The sequence below is a fragment of the Arachis ipaensis genome, chromosome B1, assembly GCF_059453495.1.
Source record: "Arachis ipaensis isolate K30076 ecotype BB chromosome B1, ASM5945349v1, whole genome shotgun sequence".
In the NCBI taxonomy this organism is placed as follows: Eukaryota; Viridiplantae; Streptophyta; class Magnoliopsida; order Fabales; family Fabaceae; genus Arachis; species Arachis ipaensis.
Genome location: NC_142436.1, coordinates 112,266,501 through 112,282,940, shown reverse-complemented (window position 1 = coordinate 112,282,940; position 16,440 = coordinate 112,266,501). Strand labels below are relative to the sequence as shown.

Below are 16,440 nucleotides of genomic sequence, written 5' to 3'. Positions count from 1 at the left end.
TTCAACCCGTGTTGAATTAAGATTAATATGGTTATATTATTCTTTTTAAATTGTTTCTCTTTACATTATTATGGTTACATTCATGATTTTAAGTTTGCTATTATTAGTTAGTTTGAAAATAGAATGGATCATACATCTCATTTCTTCATTGCATGTGCAATCTTTGATCATAGTTAACCTTAGATTCTATTTCCCATTAGATTCAAAAAACAAAGAAGAGTTATGATAGCTTTGTTTAAAAGTATCACTGTCTAGATGATGATGATGGTGATGATTGGTGAAAATATTGAAACTTTACAACAGAAAAGGAAGGATACAGTTATACATATATTTTAACTTGATTGTCACATTTTTATGCAGCGCTTTCTTCCAACTGCATTCAGAGAACTACCTACAAATATATGGAAGCCTCTTACAGAGTTAAGCCAGTTTTTCAAAGACTTGTGCTCAACCACCCTCAAGGTTCATGATTTAGAGGTTATGGAGCAAAATATTCCCATTATCCTTTGCAAGTTAGAAAAGATATTTCCCACGGGATTCTTTAATGTGATAGAGAATTTGCCAATTCATCTAGCATATGAGGCACATATGTGTGGACCTGTCCAATATAGGTGGATGTATCCATTTGAACGGTTGATAGGAGCATTCAAGCGAATACTGAAAAATAGAGCAAGGGTTGAAGGTTCGATTTGTGAGGCTTTCTTAGCAAAGGAAACTTCAAGTTTTGTTTCTTTCTACTTTGAATCATATATCTTATCGAGGCGAACCCGTGTGGGAAGAAATGATGGCGGGGGAGACACAATTAAAGCTTCTTTATCAATATTTAATAGACCTAGTCGCAAGGTTGGAAAAGCTAAAGATCATTGGTTAGATGAACGGGGCAAGGCCGTGACTCATTTGCATATTCCACTTAATGAAAGCAAAGTTAGCCTTTTCTATATGTAAGTGCACAAATCTTTTATTAAATAGTTAATTACACTTGTTCTACTAACGAATCCCATAGCTTATCAACTCTAGTCCTACTTTCATAAAGGTTTTGGAAAGAAACATGTACTGGAGAAAGCAATGACCGATTTCTCCCTTGGTTTGCATCATATGTAAGTGTATAGATTCATATCATTTTATTGTAAAGGATGCATTACCTAGTAATCACATATCACTTCTATTAAATAATTTGTTGTATGTTCCTAACTAGGTTCAAAATCAATGCAATGAAATTATTGATCCTGGTTTGCAATCACTTTCTTGGGGTCCTTTAAACAAAGCAACAAGTTGTCTAATTTATAAAGTAAATGGATATACATTTCATACTCTTGCAAGGGCAAAAGGAAAAAAACGATAACACCGGTGTGTTTGTTAAAGGTGATGCAGGCAACGGGGAAAGTGATTGGTTTGGAGTATTAGAAGATATACTCAAGCTTGAATACACTGGTGGTGACTCTAATCGAGTTGTTTTGTTCAAATGTCAATGGTATGATCCAAGTCTTCCAAATGGAACATGTATGCATAATGACTACAAAATAACTGAAGTCAACCATAGTAAAAGATATCGCCACTATGATCCTTTCATTGTCGCCCAAAAAGCTAAACAAGTTTACTTCTTACCATATCCTGGAAATTACAAATCTATGTGGCGTGTTGTTGTAAACAGTAAACCAAGAGGTCTAATTGAAACCAATCATGTACATATAGAGGAGGATGAGGAAGAGATGATGTAGCTTATCAAGTGGATGAGAGCAATCCTTCTAGGATTTCTAACACTGTAATGAATGAACTTTTGATGGTGTAGAATTTCACAAATGAAATCTCGTTGCAAGTATAGTTTCTAAACCAACAATAATCCTTTCATACAAAAATTTGGTTGTCACAAGTAACAAATCCCTATAAAAATAACCGAAGTATTCAAACCTCGGGTCGTTCTCCCTAGGAATTGCAATAAAGTGATCTTGTTATTGGTTAGAGGTATGTTTTGGGGTTTTTGGAATAAGAAACAAGAACTATAAATTGCAAAAGAAATAAACTAACAACTAGAAAAGCTCTTGGCAAGGCATGAGAACTAGAAGTCCTATCCTAGCTATCCTTATCAATTGTGATGAGTATTGCCCATTGCTCCCACTTAGTTAACCTCTAACTATGAAGGAAAGTCAAGTGGATGAATTAACTTGATTCCACAAGTCCTAACCTAATCATGATGAAAGACTAGCTTTAGTGGCATTCAAGTTAATTAGCAACTTCTAATTATCAATCAACAAAGGAGTTTGATAACTCAAGTGTCATTAATTACTCTACCTATGCCAAGAGGAACAAAATCTAACTCATAGCTAAAAGAAGCATTTCATCAAACACATAAAAGGCAATAAAGGTAAACATATGAATTGCAAGAATTAAAGAGAGATCTAACTACAAAGGCAATAGATCCATAATAGAAAATCAAATCAAACATGAGAAGACATGGAAATCATAAATTGCATTGAAAAGGAAATAGAGATCTACATAAGAATTCATAAAGAAAAAGGAAAATTGAAGCAAGAGAAGAAGGAGATCTAGATCTAGAAGAAGAGAACTAAAACCTAATCCTAATCCAAATTCTAGAGAGAAGTGAGAGCTTCTCTCTCTAGAAACTAACTTTCCCTCCAAAACTAAACTAAACTAAACTAATGGTAACTACATACTTGATCCCTCTTCATTCCTTGGGTTAAATAGCATCAGAGATGAGTTGGATTTGGGCCTAGGAAGCCCAAAAATCGCCCCCAGCTGATTACCTTTAAGTGAGTCTCGTGTGAGCACCGACGCGTACACGTACATCACGCGTGCCCGTCGCTTGATGATTTTGCTTTCCACGCGTGCGCGTCGCGTCGCCATGCGACCTCACAATCCATGCGTGTGCGTCTTCTGTGCGTGCGCGTCGTTGATTTCATCCCAAATCCTTGCTTTTCCATGATTTCTCCACTTTGCATGCTTTTCTCTCCATTCCTTTGATCCATTCCTAGCCTTTTCGACCTGAAATCACTAACAAACATATCAAGGCATCTAGTGGAATCAAAGGTGAGTTAAAATCAACCAATTAAGGGCCTAAAAAGCATGTTTTCACACTTAAGCACCAATTAGGAGACAATCATGAAACCATGCTATTTCATTGAATAAATGTGGGTAAAAGGTCATAAAATCCCCTAAATTAAGCACAAGATAAACCCTAGAAATGGGGTTAAAGAATAGCATGTCCTCATGCTAAATCAAGAAAGAAACAAAGGGTATCAACATTTATTCAATGTAAACTAACTAAATGCAATCTACCTATATGCAACTATCTATATGAATGCAACTACATGGTCAAAATAAATCAATTTCCAAGAGAACATATAGAGGCACAAGGGCCAAGGACTAGCAAATCAAATCCACAATTGAATTGAGTTAGTAAAGGTTTTACAAACTTGCAAGAAAAGTGATGATTGTAGGTGAAAACATGTAATTGAGCAATCGAATCCTCACCGGTAGTGTTTGCACTCTAGTCGCTCAAGTGTTTAGGGTCGATTCACTCAATTCTCCCCTAATCATGCTTTCCAAGATTTATTTTTCATCTAACAATCAACAAATATTTCATGCATGCATACACATATCATGAGATCTTTTCATAGGTTGTAATGGGACTAGGGTTAAGGTAGGATGCATATTTGGTCAAGTGGACTTGAAATTTGAATCTTTGATAAGCTTAGACTTTCCACCTAACCTATGACATCCTATACAATTCAAAGCTAACCTAACTACCCATCTTTCACTTTTTCACATACTCATGCATTCTTTTCTTGATCATAACTCATATGCATTGATTATTATTGAGCTTCGCTTTGGGATATTTTGTCCCCTTTTTATTTCTTTCTTTTTTTTCTTTCTTTTTTCTATTTTTTTTTCATATATATATTTTGTAATAAAGTATATACAAAAGCATCAATGCACATGGTTTTACATTTACTTAACACATGAGTATATACCCAATTCCCAAATATAGAAATACAAAACAAAAACACCCTTTTCTCAACCAATGTCCCAAGTTTTTCCACACTAGAATGATACACACACACTAGCCTAAGCCAATCAAAGATCCAAATTAAGGACATTTATTATTTTTCGCTTAAAGGCTTGTAATGTGCTAAAATTAAGAACAAAGTGGATTAATTGTAGGCTCAAAGTTGGCTAACAATGGAAGATAAAAGGTAAGGCTATTTGGGTAGGTGAGCTAAATAAAATGATGGCCTCAATTATATAAATGCATATCTACACAAAGTAATGGACATAAAGAATCAAACAAATCAAAGATTACAATCATAGAAAGAGAATAATGCATACAAGAAGGAAAATAAGTGGTTATAAGATGTAACCACACAATTAGGCTCAAATCTCACAAACTTGTGTTCTTAGCTCAAAACATGTTCCACAATATATATATATAATTCCAGCAAGTTCAATGAAAGATTTTTTACTCAAATCAATTGGGATGCCCTATATATAATTTCTCGAAAAATTTCATTATTTTGACTAAGCTTATTATGTATACATGCAAAATAAGAATCCTAAAAGACCTAAAAAAATGAAATGCACAAGTGTTGGGATTAGAAACTTGTCACCCAAAAGTGCCGATTGATTGGACAACCTCCCGACACTTAAAAATTTGCACCGTCCTCGGTGCATTCAAAGATGAGAAAGGGGGTACGGCGACTCTCTGGATTGCTACCTTCAGCTGGTAGGTCAACCGGTTGCTGCGTGTCCTTTCTCCACTTCCGTTTTAGCTTATAATGACTCTATCCTGAAAATAGAAGACCGGATAGTAAGAACAGTAAATGCAAAAGCAAGGAAGCATACATCGTTGGAATGAGGTAAATCACTAGAATGGAGTGAGTGACCCATTGTGTGACATTAATGAAACAAGTGTGTAAGTTCTAAGATGCATGCGGTTTAGAACACACACACTAACATGAAAAGAACCATGTCACAATTACACAAAAAGGAACATGCACTTCACTCATTCTAGTGTGCTTGAGGTGCTTTAAACTTGTAGGTCACGATAACCGAATAATAAATAAAGAAGCATGAAAGCATTCAAGCCAAAAACATATGGATGCATATAATCAAGAAACATAATGCATTAAGGTAAATGCACATCATCCATTAAGAGATTTCCTACTCAAAGGAAAGAATTCAAATCACATGGTGGCCAAATCATGCAATTCAAAAAGGTTTAAAAGCTTGAAGGCAATTCTCATGTACTTGGCGTTCACAAAAGTTAAGCATGAAAGAATTAAAAACCAAGTAATGAATTCTAACCTCAATCAAGGGGATCTAACAACTGATATTTACAAAAATGATGTTTAAATAACATCTTATCAATGATTAGCAGCAAGAGATAGTAAACAAGATTAATAATCCAACACTTATAATGAAAAAGAGAAAAATGAAATGAAAAGTAAACTAACTAAAAAATTAACTAATCAACTAAAGGAAATGGTTATAAATGGTGTTTAGGAGTGTTGGATGAGGGGTAGGAGAAGAGAAAAAAAAAGGAGAAGGAAAGGAATGGAAGGAGGAGAAGAAAAGAAGTGTAGCAAAGGACGGGTATCCACGCGTACGCGTATGTCATGCGTGCGCGTGGGTTGAGGTGAAATGGACGTGACGCATACACGTGTAGCATGCGTGCGCGTCGATGGGTTATTTCAAGAGCGACGCGTACATGTTGTGTACGTGTATGCGTGAGTTGGCTTGCGCGAAAGGCACAGCGCGCGCGCAGTGTTCGCACAACTCTCGGGTTAATGTATGGAGGAATGGAACTTCTACATCCACGCTTACGCATAGGTGACGCGTGCGCATGGATTGGCCGAAAAGCTTGGGGCATGCGTACACGTGTAGCACGCGTGCGCGTGGGTTGATGCTCTGTTTTTCAAAATTTTTCATGTTTTTGCACCAAACCAAGCATTCCAAACCTCCAAATAGCTACCAAAACACCATAAAACCTTATTTAACACACCAAACTACCATCTAAACTCAACAAACCAATTAAAACAAGAAATTCAAACTATTACCAATATGTACAAAAGAGAAAAAGGAAAGATTTTACCATGGTGGGGTGTCTCCCACCTAGCACTTTTGTTTATTGTCCTTAAGTTGGACTTATGGGGAGCTCCTCTCAAGGTGGCTTGTGCTTAAATTCTTCTTGGAACTCCCACCAACGCTTGGTTCTCCATTGTGCCCCAAGATTTCTCATGAGTTGCACCAAGTCTTGATGGAGTTCTTCACAAGCTCCCAAAGTCGATCCACTTTTTGTAATCCAGGATCCCACACTTTATTTTCACACCCGTCTTGAAGTTGATCATTATCAGCCCATCCGGGTGGCACGCAAGATGAATTCTCAATGAAGTGCCCAACAATCCTCCTAGACCCATCTAGTTAAGCACTAGTCCAACCCTTGTAGTTAACCCTTGAAGTATCAACCAAAATGAGCCTTGATTTGCAACGCCAACCACAAAACATCTTTCTCTTACACTTCATCCCGCAAAGCATCCTAAGTTGACCATCCATTTCAAGCAAGCCATACTCAACTGGAACAATAAAGCTAATAGAGATGGATTTTACCCACTCAAGTGAAGGAGTAGACGACAACCTAGGTAAAGAGGCTTCCAAGGATTTTGACAAAGCGTATCCAACTCCCGTCCTTCTCTTTCTAAGGACTTCCACCTCTTCACAAGATTCCTCAAATGAAATCCTTTATTCAACAATTTTATCTAAGCCCTTTCCCTTACACAAATCAAAATCAGGAGGATGAGAGATGTTTACCTCCACAATGCTTTCAAATCCACCGGGGGAAGGTTCTTCATGCTCAAAGGATTCTTCACCACTAAGATTTGATGTTTGATCTTCATCACCAAGGGAACTCAATTCTTGCTCTATCCCGTCCAATTCTTTATAAGGGATATGCCTTGGGGGTTGTGCACATTCCTCCTTAGCATCAAATTCAATCTTCTTAGAGGGATTTTCTTCAACTCTATGTTCCCATGGAAGGTCCGCATCTCCTAAGTGTTCAACCACTTCTTCCTTTTCTTCAACAATGGTAGCTTCCTCCAATTGTTCCAACACAAAGCAACTTCCCTCATTTCTCACCGGCATTTCAAATCTATGTTCTTCACTCGATTCTCCACATATTGCCATGGGAGTTCCTTGAGTGTCCAAGCATTAGGAGGCTAATTAGTTTGCTACCTCATCTAAGGTGGCCATGAATTCTAGCACCTCCCTTTTCATCTCTTCTTGTCCTTGAACAAGAACATCAAGGTTGTCATCTATTGGAGGTTGGGGTAGATAGAAGGGTTCATCATCTTGGGGGAAGGGTTCATAGTAGGAAGGTGGTTCTTCTTGATAAGGATGTGGCGGTTCAACACTCTCCAATTTTTTCACGTGTTGCACAACACACTCCATGGTTGCTTGAAGTTGATCCAATGCTTCCTTGAGACAATCCCTTGACTCTTGTTCCACTTGGATAACATGATTAGGATCATATGGCTCTTGGATCGATGGACATGAATATTCTTCCATGGGATGTTGTGGTGGAAGGTAGAATTTATCTTGTGGTTAAAAATTTCCATACATTGGAGGTGGTTTATCTTGGTAATAATATGGAGGGGTGGCTCTTGAAAGTGGTGATGTTGGGATGGTAGTGGCTCTATACGTAGTTCATATGGCTCATATGGTTGTTGGAATGGTGGATATGGATTAGGGTCATATGAAGGTGGTTGGTGAAAAGGGGCTTGTGAGTACGGTTGAGGGTTATGTTGAAGGTATGGCTCATAGGCATATGGTGGTGATTCTTTAAAGTCACAAGGAGATTCACAATAGCCATTAGATTGATATGCATCATAGAATGGCTCTTTTTCATAGTGTCTTGGTGGAGGTTATTGCCATGAAGATTGATCATATGCATATGGCTCCTCCCACCTTTGATTGTCCCATCATTGATACACATCCTCATTGAAGCTCTCATTTCCTACAACATGGTTAGAACCAAACTCATAGCCAAAGTGAGGATTCATAATGAAAAGAGAAATTAAAAAACAAAAGCTAATAAGAAATAATGAAACAAAGTCCTAAAACTAGCAAAAACTAACAAGCAATCCAAAAATCAAGCTATTCACAATATTCACATATATACAATAACCAATAACATAACACCATTGCAACTCCCCGGCAACGGCGCCATTTTAGTGGATGGAAAAATTGAAGGTTTAGAATTTCACAAATGAAATCTCGTTGCAAGAATAGTTTCTAAACCAACAATAATCCATTCATACAAAAATTTGGTTGTCACAAGTAACAAACCCCTATAAAAATAACCGAAGTATTCAAACCTCGGGTCGTTCTCCCTAGGAATTGCAATAAAGTGCTCTTGTTATTGATTAGAGGTATGTTTTAGGGTTTTTGGAATAAGAAACAAGAATTGTAAATTGCAAAAGAAATAAACTAACAACTAAAAAAGCTCTTGGCAAGGCATGAGAACTAGAAGTCATATCCTAGCTATCCTTATCAATTGTGATGAGTATTTCCCATTGCTCCCACTTAGTTAACCTCTAACTATGAAGAAAAGTCAAGTAGATGAATTAACTTGATTCCACAAGTCCTAACCTAATCATGATGAAAGACTAGCTTTAGTGGCATTCAAGTTAATTAGCAACTTCTAATTATCAATCAACAAAGGAGTTTGATAACTCAAGTGTCATTAATTACTCTACCTAGGCCAAGAGGAACAAAATCTAACTCATAGCTAAAAGAAGCATTTCATTAAACACATAAAAGGCAATAAAGGTAAACATATGAGTTGCAAGAATTAAAGAGAGATCTAACTACAAAGGCAATAGATCCATAATAGAAAATCAAATCAAATATGAGAAGACATGGAAATCATAAATTGCATTGAAAAGAAAATAGAGATCTACATAAGAATTCATAAAGCAAAAGAAAAATTGAGGCAAGAGAAGAAGGAGATCTAGATCTAGAAGAGAACTAAAACCTAATCCTAATCCTAATCCTAGAGAGAAGTGAGAGCTTCTCTCTCTAGAAACTAACTTTCCCACCAAAACTAAACTAAACGAAACTAATGGTAACTACATACTTGATCCCTCTTCATTCCTTGGATTAAATAGCATCAGAGATGAGTTGGATTTGGGCCTGGGAAGCCCAAAAATCGCCCCCAGCAGATTGCCTTTAAGTGAGTCTCGTGCGAGCACCGACGCGTACGCGTACATCACGGGTGCGCATCGCTTGATGATTTTTCTTTCCATGCGTAGGCGTCATGTACGCGTACGCGTCACCATGCGACCTCACATTCCACGCGTGTGCGTCTTCTGCGCATGCGCGTCGTTGATCTCATCCCAAATCCTTGCTTTTCCATGATTTCTCCACTTTGCATGCTTTTCTCTCCATTCCTTTGATCCATTCCTAGCCTTTTCGACCTGAAATCACTAACAAACATATCAAGGCATCTAGTGGAATCAAAGGTGAGTTAAAATCAACCAATTAAGGGCCTAAAAAGTATGTTTTCACACTAAAGCACTAATTAGGAGACAATCATGAAACCATGCTATTAGTCTTAAGCACAAGATAAACCCTAAAAATGGGGTTTATCACACTGAGCCTCCTATTAGTCTTAAGTCTCCATTTGGAGAGGACCGCATTGTCGAATTGTCCATCGGCTCTATTTTTGGGGCTAATAAAAATGAATATGATGATGTTGCAGACTTTGATGATGATATCGATTTTTAATAGGGTAATCATTTTTAATATTTGACTTGTCTTTAACATTATCTTAGCTTGTATTGTTTTAATATTCTCTTTAATATATATGTAGGTCATGGCTTCTCGAGTCAAGGGTAAAGGTGTCAAGGGTCATAAAGGTTCTCGCACCACCGCCGCAGCCGCTATTTCAACCACCTCCACCTCTTCTAGGACTTTGGTTGTGCCAGATTTTCAGCCAGGACCACTTAGCCAGCAATTGTATTTAATGGTACCTAATCCAAGCTACACGGGTCTTCCTCCACCAAGTTGGCCTACTCCAGAATGTATAGGTCCCCCTCCTCCACCCCCTCCTCCAATTTTGATTCCTCCTCCGCCTTGCAATTCCAGTCTATTAGTTGATTCAGAGACATCTGAAAGCTCTAATACATCTCCTCCATCAGAGACTACATCAGTTCCTAATAGTGTTACAAAAGAAAGATTGGTTCCAAATAGAAAAACTAGGTAAAATTTGGATCTCTACATAACTAAATACAAGTTGGAAGGAGTTCTAAAATAACCATATATATTAATTTTGATTATGAATTTTATTAATTTTGTTTGTACATGTGTTAACTAGTTATATGATTCATGATTATGATTAAAGTGCCAATAGACTAAAGATATGTGTTTACTACTATATTTAGTACCTAGATTGTTAATCAGCAAATTAAATAAGGTGGAATATCGCTGCTTTTATTTGTTGATGAATTTCATTAGATTTGATGCAGTAAAAAATATATCTTTTGATATATTTGTATTAGTTTATTTTTGTCTAAATAAAATAAATGTTTTATTTTGGAATTTGGAGTGATCAGTGATCTGAATGAATGTGTACTAAACTAACCCTATGACAGATAAACCTTAGCTTTAACTAATGAAAGAAAGACTTTTGACAAAAGAAGACATGTTAGAAGCTTTTCCTGTAGGGAAGTGGGAAATATTTTAGTGCCTTTTATGAAATTGTTAAATGTTAATTAAAAGCAAAGGAAATCAGATCACAGGAATAATTATATATATATATAGTTGGAGTATGAAAAAACCCAAATATTAAATTAGTCATTCTTATAAAATATATGTTAAAATAATATATTTTTTAACTATAAAAATTATGCATAAAAATAGTTAATATCTTTTAATAAAATTGTCTGCCTTAATAATTATGGAGCAAGTTAGATCCTGGCCGGCTACGAGGAACAATTCCAACTGTGAGAGGAATCATGCAAATTATATGTTACTTTTAATTTCATGTTGTTTGATGCTTAAAAGTTAAAATACTTTAGTATTACATCTCCTTTTTAGTATGAAGAAGTAAGGTAGAAGTTATTGAAGGCATTAAAAAAACGAAATCCACCCAACTGAAAACACACTCTCCCCTTTTTACTGTTGGGACTATGAAAATGAATAACAACCCTTTCTTGACTTAAAACTATTTTTTTAGTTTTCTAATTTGTCAATTCTTTATGAAATTATCAGTTGGTTACCTTTCCCTCCTGGTTCTCAGAAGATTACAGAGATAATCAAGAAACGATATGATAAACTGTACAAAAAGTTTGGAGATGTCCCTCTTCCGACAAAGAAGCTTTGGTTTAAGGAGTGGAAGATAAAAGTAACATATATATCTTGCAAATCATATAAATTATTCTAAGAACAAGATTATTTTCTTATGAATATTGTTATGTGGAAACTTAATTATAATTATGTTCATATTGATGTTTGCATGACACTAGATATGAATGAGAATTTTGTTGGATTGAATTTAAAATTTGATTGATTGATTGCGTGACACCAGCAGGAGGGTGTTGTGGGGTTTTCATTTGGGGGATGATTCTCATAATAAAGCAAGTACGACTTTTGAAGTTTATCGCACCACTAGCACCATTAGCACCATTTCCTTACATGAACCTCCTAAAAGATATAAAGTTCCTCCTGTTTGTGTCTTTATTATTATTTAGTTTAATGTGAATTTATGCAAAGTTGCAAACTCTTGCTAATGCAAGCTTAAATATATACCTCATCAGTCACTAAATTTGGGATATTATTTAAGTATCATTGATAGTTATGTCTTGTCTGTAAGTAGCAACTTGATGAGTATGGGAAGGATAGCTTAATTTAAATTCTTATATCATGTTACCCTTTTTATATGCAGAGCCACTTTCTTATTGATGATGATGATGATGAAGAGTTTTTTTGGAGGGCTTTCAAGTATAGGACAAGTAAGCGATTTAGCCAAATGATGTCAGATATCCGTGACGGTGTGGATACAACCCATGAATGGCTAATTCCTGCTTACAAAAATGTGTTGAAAAGGTACTGGGAAATGGATGAGAAATGGAAAATATAAGAAAAAAAGCAAGGGAGAATCGAGCATCACTCTTAGGTGGTTCTGTCCATTGCGGTGGTTCTATTCCATTGAGCTCAACTATAGAGAGGATGGTAACATAATTTAAGTGGCTTTAGATCTTATTTAATAGACATCTATTTATGTAAAATTTTTCTTATTTTGTGTTTTATGTGAAACAGAAGAGGCAGTTAAGCCGTACACCAACCCACGAGGAAGTCTTCAAGGAATCTCACACACTTAAAAGTGACAAGTCTAAATGGGTGGACAAGCGCTCTCAAGACACTCATGTGAGATATAGTATAAATGTTAAATTAATGTACATGCTGCCACTTAAATATTTATGTACACACATGCATGTATGTATATATACAACTAGGAATGCTTAATTAGTTTAGGGTGTGATTAAGTGAAAGATGAGTTGTTAAATTAATAGTTCAATTAGTGGATTGATTTGAGAGTGGAGAGCAAGAAGAGGAAAAAGAAATGGTGAAAGAATATTAATTAAATAAGTGGAGAGATTGGCATCAAAGAGAGAGAAGGTAATTGATTTCGTGTCCCATAATAAAACCTATCTTCTTCTGAATTTGATGCAATTTTTCCCAACAAGTTGTATTTGATGTGACTATATTGTTTGAAACTTTATTTATATAATTGATATAATCATTGTGCAATAGGAGAAGTTTATAAAAAAATTAGCAGAAGTTCAAGCCCAACATGCCGAGGCTCAAGCACAGGGAATCATGCTACCACCAATTGATGAAGACTTGATTTGGGAGGAAGTGTGTGGTGGGCAAAAGAAGAATCGAGTTTACGGAAAAGGGGCATTCTTTTCTAGCTCTATCAAGTCTGAAACTACTTCTGCCGATTCTGTATCTGGAAGAGCATCTAGAAATCAAAATTCTGTTCCTGATTTGCGAGAAGAGATTCGTAATCTCAATGAAGAGCTTTTTCAGTGTGTTACTCAACAAACAGATGAGCGTATTAGTAAGTTATTAGATACACGCTTGGCTCCTTTGGAAAAGGCTCAAAAAAATTAGAAAAGTTGGAACGGGCAATTGGAAAGGTTCAGAAGGTAAAGCTAAAACAGAAGAGATGGAATAAGGCTTATATTAGTTATTATGAGAAGGTTAGAGCGTCAAGTAGTTCTAGTGTTATTCCACTACCACTGCCACCGCTGCCACCCTCAATCTCTTCGGATGAGGACTATGATGATGATGAGGATGAAGATGACACTGAAGACTATAGCTGATAGTTTTAGTATGGTTGAACATTATACTAAGAATTATAGTTGATGATCAATACACTTTGTTTATGTTTTGAATTATATTGACTTGCTTGTTTATAGTACTTTTCTTTTAGTTTGATAATACAATGAATTTGTTTATTTTTTGAAATATTATAAATATTCGAATACAAATTAGATAAAAATTTATATTAAATTTATATTTATTTTGTATAAAAACAATTTTATTTTGCAATGGAAAAATCTAAAATAAATTCTATTTTACCTTATTGACGAATTTACAGAAGAATTTTCTGTTTGTATTCAGAGTTAGGGATGGTTTACCAAGGTTACAATTACAGACGAAAAATTTGTTGCCAATTACCAACGGAAACTCCATCGAAAAATCTGTCTCTAATTACCGACGGAAAATCCGTCGGAAAATCTGTCTCTAATTACCGACAGAAAATTCGTCAAAAAATCTGTCTCTAATTACTGACGAAAAATCCGCAAAAAACCTGTCTCTAATTGCCGATGAAAAATCCGTTAGAAAGTTTGCCGTTTTAGGGAAATAGAGGGGAGAATTTACCGAGGAAAAATCTGTCGGTAACTGGTAAAAATTTGTCGTTAAATTACCGACGGAAAAAAATCCGTCGGTAAATAATTTCCGACGAGGCTTTTGCAGAGGGACAAAATCTGTCGGTAATTTCATCGGTAACCGAAAATCCGTTTGTAATAAAGACCAAATCTGTTTGTAAATCTGTATTAAGCAATTTTCTAGTTGTGAATAGCTTTGGCTTCTGAATTCCATAAGGTCACCTTAATACAACCGGTACCATCAGTAAGGATGACAACAAGGTGATACCTATAAACACAACACAATATTAATGGGAATTAGGAACACCAAGCTGTATTGTGACAGATGCAAAAAAAATGCACATTAATACATCCTTATTGTCATCAAATTACCTGAGAGTGTCATTAAACCCCACCTTTCTACAATGGTCACATCAATAGCTGTCCTTATTTGGCTACACTTTTCTGGGACATGTGTTGCACGATACGTAGAACCAATCCTTCAAATCCACATCGACAAAAACTATGGTACCAACAACCCAACAGGATGTCTCCTAACCATTAAAAAAGCATAACCTCTTTCAATCAACAGATTACATAAAATAAAGGAATGTTTAAACTCAAAAACTAAACCAAGAAGCTCACATGGTCCAAGTTTAGAACTTCTTCCATTGACTTGATTGGAGTTATTCCCTGGGATTCATCATACAAGGAAGTTTGGCCATGACTCTCAATAAGATTGATTCTCTGAGAAGCTAGATCACCTTGCTCAAGTAAACTACATAACACAAAAATATTGAACATAAAACAACACAGTCTTTTTTGGTAAAAAACTTATCCATATTTGAAGATAAAAAACTAAAGAAATGAACCTTCACTTTTTTTCATTTTTGCATACCTCTTTTTGAAACTAATAACAGCAGGGAAGTCAGCGTTACAATATACTCGAGAAGGATCAAAGCTACTTTGGATGTTAACATCATTCAAATACACATATGGTTTAAAAAGCTGGGCAACCATAACTAATGGCTCACAATCTGGCCTATGTAAAAATGTAACCACTTCATCAACAAAGTTGCCAAATAGAGTACACTTCATCTTATGTCCTATAAAAACATAGGTTGAATGCATGAATAAGAACACCACCAAAGTCACACACAAACACCTAATATAAAATAAATTATAACCCCATCAAAATAATTTATTCAAAATTGATTCAACAACAAAAGGAGTCTCAAGAAAACAAACTCTAAATCCTTCAAATAAACCACTATGCGTTTAGTGTGTTGCCCAGTTTTGGTTACCAAATCTCTTACATTTTCTTTAGCTACCACATGACCAATGCAATCTACATAAGACATTGAAAACATATTCCAATCACTAATTCTTCACTCAAAATCAAGGTGACCAAGAATCAAAGCAACCATAACAACTTAGAATGAAAGTCCCAATACTAACTGATCAGGTGGTTTTGAGCGACGACCAAAGCCATTGACTCAATTTCTTCATACTTTGTGAATCGATACGGGTTGAAAAGAAATGTGTCAGGAGTGAGTCTAGACACAGGCGTTTTCATATAAAAGCTTAGTTTATATTTGTGAGGTGTAGTCCTCACTGAATTTTTATAGCCTTGCACAATAAAATTCTTCAGGGAATAGATTTCATGATCGCAGATAACACTCCTAAATATCACAATGTTGTTCCTCGGTATAGTATAATGGATCCGATCACCCTATGAACAAAAGCCAACCACACAAAAATAAAGTAAGAAAAATTTAATAAAAACGTTAATAAACCCATAGGCTTCATCACACTAAAATAATAAATGATATCAATACACGATACACTTACCCATTCATCCTGAAGGATCATCTCAATGCTAAAAACTTCATCTGGATTCCACTGACTCAAAACCTCGTACATTCGAACAACGCCCACCACCACAGACCATTCTAGTTTAGACGGGTTAATGTCTACCACACGATCAAATCCATGGGTTGTACTATTTGAAACATTAAGCATTGCCATCTGAAACTGCCTCTATAGTGTATACATGGTGCGCAAAATTAGAACTCGCACAACTGAACCGGCAAGTGCATCGGGTCATCCAAGTAATACCTTAGGTGAATGAGGGTCAATCCCACGAGGATTGTTGGATTGAGCAAGCAGTTGTTATCCTACAGATCTTAGTTAGGCGATTAGAAAAGAGAGTTGTTGTTGTTGGATTTGCATAAACAAGAAAGTAAAGAAAAGCAATTAAAGATTGGAAAAAAGATAATATACGGAAGTAATTAAGACCTCGAAGATACTTATCCTTCCAGATTAATACTTCTTACTGACTAATTTAACAACGAATGATTCATTCAATGGTAAGGCTGTAAGTGATCAAAGCCATGGTCAGTGGTCATTGATCTCCTCTGATCCACATCAAATGTCAGGGTCAGTGGTCATTCAATCTGAACGAGGGTGAAGCTCACGCAATTCAATCTCTGAT

The 16,440-nt window shown here is 35.9% G+C and overlaps 3 protein-coding genes across 3 annotated transcripts; 2 read left to right on the top strand and 1 right to left on the bottom strand.

Moving 5' to 3' along the window:
- Positions 1–9,883: 9,883 nt before the first annotated feature.
- Positions 9,884–12,133, top strand: LOC148577952 (uncharacterized; the record flags this gene model as incomplete). Its single annotated transcript, XM_088502926.1, has 3 exons — positions 9,884–10,269; positions 11,281–11,413; positions 11,954–12,133. Coding segments are annotated over exons 1-3 (699 nt in total), but the record flags the coding sequence as incomplete, so codon positions are not given.
- Positions 12,134–12,135: 2 nt separating this feature from the next.
- Positions 12,136–13,397, top strand: LOC148577951 (uncharacterized). Its single transcript, XM_088502925.1, has 4 exons — positions 12,136–12,240; positions 12,328–12,435; positions 12,823–13,126; positions 13,171–13,397. Exons 1-4 carry the CDS (start codon positions 12,136–12,138, stop codon positions 13,395–13,397), a joined length of 744 nt encoding a protein of 247 aa, XP_088359051.1.
- Positions 13,398–14,147: 750 nt separating this feature from the next.
- On the bottom strand, positions 14,148–15,974 carry LOC107609523 (uncharacterized). Its single transcript, XM_016311526.1, has 7 exons — positions 15,798–15,974; positions 15,405–15,678; positions 15,195–15,294; positions 14,845–14,988; positions 14,592–14,724; positions 14,442–14,500; positions 14,148–14,235 (listed from the first exon to the last, which is right to left on the bottom strand). The coding sequence occupies exons 1-7, from the start codon at positions 15,972–15,974 to the stop codon at positions 14,148–14,150; spliced, it is 975 nt and encodes a 324-aa protein (XP_016167012.1).
- Between the last annotated feature and the right edge of the window lie 466 nt (positions 15,975–16,440).

What these genes read in the sequence shown, in the direction of transcription:
- LOC148577951 (XM_088502925.1), top strand. Translation starts at nt 12,136, where the DNA reads ATGGAAAATATAAGAAAAAAAGCAAGGGAGAATCGAGCATCACTCTTA. An exon ending in GCTCAACTATAGAGAGGATG is followed by an intron (nt 12,241 to 12,327) that starts GTAACATAATTT and finishes TATGTGAAACAG; the next exon opens with AAGAGGCAGTTAAGCCGTAC. An exon ending in AGCGCTCTCAAGACACTCAT is followed by an intron (nt 12,436 to 12,822) that starts GTGAGATATAGT and finishes ATTGTGCAATAG; the next exon opens with GAGAAGTTTATAAAAAAATT.
- LOC107609523 (XM_016311526.1), bottom strand. Translation starts at nt 15,974, where the DNA reads ATGGCAATGCTTAATGTTTCAAATAGTACAACCCATGGATTTGATCGT. An exon ending in CGCTCAAAACCACCTGATCA is followed by an intron (nt 15,295 to 15,404) that starts GTTAGTATTGGG and finishes TGTCTTATGTAG; the next exon opens with ATTGCATTGGTCATGTGGTA. An exon ending in GTTTATTTGAAGGATTTAGA is followed by an intron (nt 14,989 to 15,194) that starts GTTTGTTTTCTT and finishes ATTTTTACATAG; the next exon opens with GCCAGATTGTGAGCCATTAG.